General features: G+C 35.6%; 1 protein-coding gene across 1 annotated transcript; it reads left to right on the top strand.

Moving 5' to 3' along the window:
* Positions 1-4,585: 4,585 nt before the first annotated feature.
* On the top strand, positions 4,586-5,560 carry LOC119633581. Its single transcript, XM_038027196.1, has one exon. It carries the CDS (start codon positions 4,586-4,588, stop codon positions 5,558-5,560), a length of 975 nt encoding a protein of 324 aa, XP_037883124.1.
* The last annotated feature ends 1,064 nt before the right edge of the window (positions 5,561-6,624 follow it).

The raw sequence follows: 6,624 nt of genomic DNA on the forward strand, positions 1-6,624 counted from the left end.
ATGTTCACGTCTTTATATTGAAATTTTGTTAGATTTCCCATTATTTTACAATTTTCAAAGATTTTTAGTAAAAGCTTTACGCAAAAAAAGTTTACCTAGGATCAGGTACAAATTAACTAAAAGGATTACAAGTATACCCTTTACTTGTGTGTGTGCCAAATTAGTTTTTTGTCTGCTTTCCAGGCATCTTATCATACGTCACAGCAAAGCATACGCTGTCTTTATATGGAAAAAGCGCCTACTTTAGAAGAATGATAGACAGAAAATTTTATTCAGCATGTTGTCCACCGTTGGCTACACAAGCATATGTAAGCATACTTTTGAATATCGTCACTGTCTACGACGGACACATTTGCCGAAGTGAGATCGATGACCTCTATATTGACAGAGCCACATTTTTACATTTTACACTTATTTGCATCAGTCGTTGTTGGTGGCATTCCTGTACGGTGGATTCATTGACCTAGAACCGTTTATAACACTCCACATTCAGATAATCCCCCTAAATAAGTCGAGTGTACATATTCGTGTTTACAGTTCGCATTAATGTTTCCTTTCAACCATGCCATAGTTTTCGTGTCTCCGATATTGTATCATCTTCGCAGTTCCTCTCTCACGCCTCTCGCGATACAGCAGCACTTTCCTCCGAATAAGCAGGAAAAGTGGTACTCTTCAGCAGAATAAATCATTACGTAAGGTTTAAAGACAGTTCGTCTAAGATTTGATAATTTTTCACAGAAAAAGCAAAGTCACGTCTTAGACAACCCGAAAGAAAAACTGGCTTATACATCCTGTGCACCTATTATAAAGCATAGTTCATTTGCTTACGGTTGAGGTGCAACTCGAAGGGAAACTTCGTATGCCCAGATCAAAAGGCTTTATTTTTAGAAAAAAAATGGAGAATTAGTGAGAGCTTCCGCGACGTCAATAGATAGATAGTGTTGGAACGCTCGGCTTTAGGTACGGCTGTACTTTGAGCCTACGGCGGACCGCAGTAGATCCAACTGTTATCGATAGTTAGCGGAGCCTTCATAAATCATCGCATTCGGCGCCAGTTCTTACGCTCATCGGGCAGCAATTTAGGAATCCATCTCGCGCAACTTTCTATTTCATACAGAAATTTATTCTGTGTTTCCGAAGGAAGACACATAGACATACATGTTCGCGAAAAGAATTGTTTTCTCTTCTGGAAGTCTTGCACACTTACTAACGCACACTTACGTCCATCTTACGCTTTTAGGCCCGTCATGCTTCTGTTTGCATTAAATACCAAAGTGGCGCCATTGAATCTATGTCGCAAGCTTCAGATAAATATCTTGAGTGTAAACTACTCCATTTTACCTATGAACTTGTGTTGAAGGGCGAATTCTGGCATGTCAATAATTTATGACATTTCCACGAAGAGATGGAACGATATAGATTGGTGGCTAAGTCCGCTTATATTTTTACATTGATAAAGACAATTATTTTCTTTTTCTACCGACCGCTGAACGGTGCGCACATATTCAAACGTTTTTAAAATCGAGAAGGTACTTTCAGAAGCCTTATGAGGTAAATATAAATTCTTGATGAGCATCAGCTTTCGGATCGATTTAAGCACATCCGTCCGTCCATCTGTGTAATGTCTATGATAAACATACTCCTGAACAAAAAAAAAAAAAAATTATCGGCTTAGAATTCCGCAATAATATTAAAAATTCATGCAGACAAGCTGGTATTAAAAATGGGCCAAATCGTTGAAAGGATACGACTTCTACGCAACATAAACTGAGAGCACCTCTGCTTTCTGCTCTTTCTGCTCACTGCTCATTAAGTGAAACAGGTATCGGATAAAAACGTCCACGTACATTCCTTAAGAAAGGGGAAATCAACCACGCCCATCCTATATTATAGAGTATGAAAATGTCCTTTTTAGCTTTTTGTAGTAGTTTAGGATGCATGTAAGGTTCGATTATAGGCGAATATAATTTCCTTACATGTTTCATTGAATTTTTTTTCGCAAGCTACAAGTGATTCCGTCATAAGCCAACAATGTAAAAAAAAAAAAACTCAAATCCAAAATTTATTAATAAAATCAAAGTATTTAAATGATTCTTCCAAAGTATTAAATTACTTTACTCAAGGATTACTTTATAATTAATTTCTTCTCTTTTTTTTTTTCTTCCTACGAATAAAACTTGGAAAACATCTCGTCGCCTACACACATATGTAGGCATACGCATAAACAAAATAAATTCATCTATAATGGAGTCGTAAAGTCCTCAAAAGTCAAAGAGTAATAGTATGCCTGATTACACACGATTAAGACAATTCGAAGAACATTTTTTAAGTTCAACGAGATACAAGAAAAAATCGAAAAAAAGTTCTCTCAAAACTGAAAGCAATTGTAAGTAAGCAAAGAAACTGCTTTTAATTACAACAGTCAGTAACTCTAGTTAAATTAAATAGATACGCGCTAGCAAAAGTCACGTAAATAAAGGAGAAAAACTCAAAAGTAGAACAAGATGAACTTTTCAATGAATGAATGAATGAATGAATGAATAAATGAAAAGTGAATCAAAATAAATTAGTTTGTGTGCATCTGTGTGTGCATATGTAAGTGTGTGTGTGTGTGTGTGTGTGTGTGTGTGTGTATAGAAAGTTTCATGGAATAAAAAGTTTTTTATCGAATGCGTTTTAAGAAAAGTGAATGAAAGCAGTTGAAAAATGTGTGAAAGTGATAAAACCAAAAAAAAAATTAAGTCTACTGATGGGTGGATTATTAAAAAGCAATTCTTATAAACGCTAACGCAACCCAAATTAATCAACGAACGATCGAATCGACCATCGTAACCAGATAGATAATGAAATTGCGTTCTTTAGCTGATAGTTTCTTGTAATGAAATCGTTTGAATTAATTAAATATGAATTTCTTTCTATGACGATTATAAACGCATGACTTTCCTAACGCTAACACAGGCCAGAAATTCAAGCTATATGTAACCGAGATTAGAATTTACTGCTGAATAAGAATTTTTTCTTTCCTTTTCTAAATGAAATAGAGCAACAAGGGCTAGTCATCTAATTTATGTACATCTAACAGTATCTCTGCATTCAAATCGGCTGCAATGGATAGTTCTTCTGCTCTCATATTAATATTAAGGATCGTGCTAATAGGTTTGTCACGTATTTATTTGTAATGCTTTAACTTGGCTTGTAGGTTTCTAGTGATCTCATAACAAATATGGTTTCTTGAGATTCTGGTTGAATTGCTCTCTACAAATACTGCCCTTGTGGATTCTCTTGAACGACCACATTTTAATAAGTACTGATCAATTACCACATATGCTCATGGTTCGGCTACGTCCTTCCTTGTTATTGGACCCTTTCTTAAGAACCACTTTTCCGTATGCGCGGATGACGGCGACTGTCTGCATGCCCTTTGGTGTATTACTTGTTTCTGCTATTGATGTTACTTACCGTTTTTGACTTTTCATTGGAATTGAAGTGAGTTGAAACGTAACAGTGAACTTTCTCTGCGTAAGATAAAGTCGTCACTGAAGGATCCAAAAGTCAAAATTAAAAAAATCTCTACGCGTTGACGATTTTAACACACTTTTATTCATAAATTTTCAAACTCAGCTTAAATTGACTCTTACATCCCATCAAAGTTTCCTTAGTTCTAGTCCAATTCTGCTTGTTAGGTTCTTTACAGGTCACATTGTCACAGCTTGCTGTTTTGCCTTTTGTTCCCATATTTAGCAGTATAACGTATTTCTACTTCCCATCCATAGTAGCACACATTAAGCTCTTTGTATGCTACGCATTGACATCTTGTGTGATTCGAAGGTATCAAGGAAACACATAACAGATTAAATGTTTGGAGCGTACTCTGCCGCATTTCTCTGCTCAACAATGCCGTCGTCATATTGCACACTGATAACTTATCCGAAATGAAGTCGCATTTAAATTCTTACTTACACTTTTCCTCAGCATAATCTATCACGCCTGGTCGTCAATCGCTTCGAACCTTATTGTCGAATAGCAACATTGCATTTCTATTATACACTAGCACCTTACGCTAATGAAATACACAAGAAACCTTAAATTAAAGTTTTTAGGTAAATTTGATCATCATAACTTGAAGCGACACGTGTTAAACTAGGTGGATGATATGGAGGCAAAACTATTAAAAAAAGAAAAATTTGAATTATGTTCTTCCACCCCTAACACCTATAAATCAATCACTTACGTAATTTACTAAAAAGATTATCGGTTTTCTATCGAAAAATTGCTCTGAATAAAATAAACAAAAAAAACTTAACAATATCATATATAGATTGACTTTTCCTTCATTCAATCATATATTTTATGTGAACTTCTTTCAATAAAAACTTTAATGTAAGCAACGAAATCTGCGATGCGTCACGGGAGTCATCAAGAAAGTATATGCAATATATGCCAAAAAATTGTGATAAAAAAGACTACGCGTCGTAAAAAACGCAGTTTAAATTGTTTGTGTAGAACTCGCACGGTGCGAAGTATAACACCTTTTACTGAGTCAACTGTAAGCAAGCAGGTGATTGGATTCAAAGGGTTTGATCAGATGCCTTTCGATCGCAGCTGTTGGAAAAATAAACGAAATAGCAGATCTCACGGGACCGATTTGGATCGCATAATTAATAGGTTACTAAAAGATCATCATCACGCCGATGTGATGATCATGATAACTCCGTCAAGTAGACATCAAAATCTTTATAAATTGCATGTAATCGAGCGCTACAGTCGCGTACACTTGGGCATGACCAGCATAACGCAATCAGAACTAAATAATTTGAAGCTGAGTGAAGCATTTCAAAAGTATTGCATTGCCTTCAGTTCACGTTACATCAATTTGAAAACGGTTGCCCTCGAAAGTAAAACTATTAATAATTTGGTTAATGCTTTAAATAGGAACTGTTGCTGCCTTCAGTTTAGTACGGAGACCAGCAATTGTATCGGATCGCAGTGTGCTATTAAGAAACAAATTAGCACAGCTGGTGATTTTTTTAAACAAAATCCTAAAGTATTGGAAGCTACGAAGGGTATCATGCAAACTAATCTAGAGGCTGGCGACGGACTTATCGCAACCGAAAGAGAAATGCTTTACCTTATCCACTGCATTAATGCATGTTCACCAACCAGGGGGAAAGATATTGAACGCTTTTTTAAAGTAGCCGAACATTTGAAATTTAATATCATTTTACGTCCGGAATTGTGTTGGATATTATCACCCATTCTCAACGACGACGTTGCTAATCTGACACGATTTCATTTGGAATGTTTTATGTCAGATAATAAATACATGGGGAGTATTTGTCTAGACAGTGAGGAGTTGTTCAGGAAAATAGACAAGAATCCTGGCCTACTGGACAAAATTCAAGTAATTGAGGACGTGTTTGAAATTACATCACTACCGCCAATTTTAATAAAACTATTTCGCAACTTATGCGCATGTTTAGGCTTAGAGCTTCTTTATGATATCGTAGGGGAATATCTTTTTAATCGGTATAAAAACGTAGTCTCCTTACAAACTGTGTAAAAAGATATTTGCACCAAACCTTTAATAAAATCAATAAAGAAATAAAATAAATAAGAAGTAATCCAGAGGATATAAGTATGTGTATTGATAAGAATGGAAAGTGGCCATTAATCTTTCTGAATCTGTCTGAAGGCAAGTCCAGCCAAAAGCAAAAGTGAGACATAATTATTCGCTGCTGGGAAAAATATATGCTAGTCGAAGAAAAATTTTGGTTATTATCTGTTTGTCTGTGTGCTGCTGCTCCTCTTTTTGCATACAACTCGCTTGTAGGAAATATTCACTATATTTTAATGAAGTTTGCTACACTGACATGTTTGGGCTCAAGGGCGAACGCTCTCGAACCTCGTTTAGATCACATCATTTTTACGATTGTTTTTCGATATGAAATGAAAGATGAGACTATATTTTGAATATCTTCTACGCTTGAATAACCGAATACCAAGTCAGTGTTCGCAAGTTCAATCGTAAGTGCCGATACCAAATTGGATAAGTACTCAGCCGGTAAATACATAACCATTCATTTGGCTGCGGCCACAAGCTGCTACAATCTCTCTTCCCACTTCTTTTCGATCGTCATTGCGTTATACGATTCATATTAAAAAAAAAAAAATACATTTATTTACAGACGCAATTGAAAAATAATCTTTTATAGGGCAGTTAAATAGATTTTTTAATACTAGGTCGTGACAGTTATTTCAGAAGAGCTATTTCGCTATTTCAAAGCTTGGACCCTACATTTTCCACATTTTTTCCTATGGAAAGTTTCTTGAAAATTAACGAATAGAATAGAAAGAAATAACAGAAATAAGAAGAAAGAATAATTCATTTTGAAGATTTGTTTATGAGGAAAATAAGAAAATTATCGCAGATAGTGATGGATGACAATTCGAAATTCGCTGTAAATTATCTCAACGATTTGCTCAAATCAGCGCGGGCTGTACACTGGGATCTTTTTTATATTAATAAACGACCAATCGTTTAGGGGATGCCTCCAATTCGTGTAACACGACGAGTGGCGGAAAGAAGTTGGAGAAGAGAAAGTGATAAGTATATGGTGGGCTCGA

This window comes from Glossina fuscipes, unplaced genomic scaffold (assembly GCF_014805625.2).
Source record: "Glossina fuscipes isolate IAEA_lab_2018 unplaced genomic scaffold, Yale_Gfus_2 2, whole genome shotgun sequence".
Lineage (NCBI taxonomy): Eukaryota > Metazoa > Arthropoda > Insecta > Diptera > Glossinidae > Glossina > Glossina fuscipes.

Coding starts and splice junctions, on each gene's coding strand:
- LOC119633581 (XM_038027196.1), top strand. CDS start 4,586: ATGCCTTTCGATCGCAGCTGTTGGAAAAATAAACGAAATAGCAGATCT.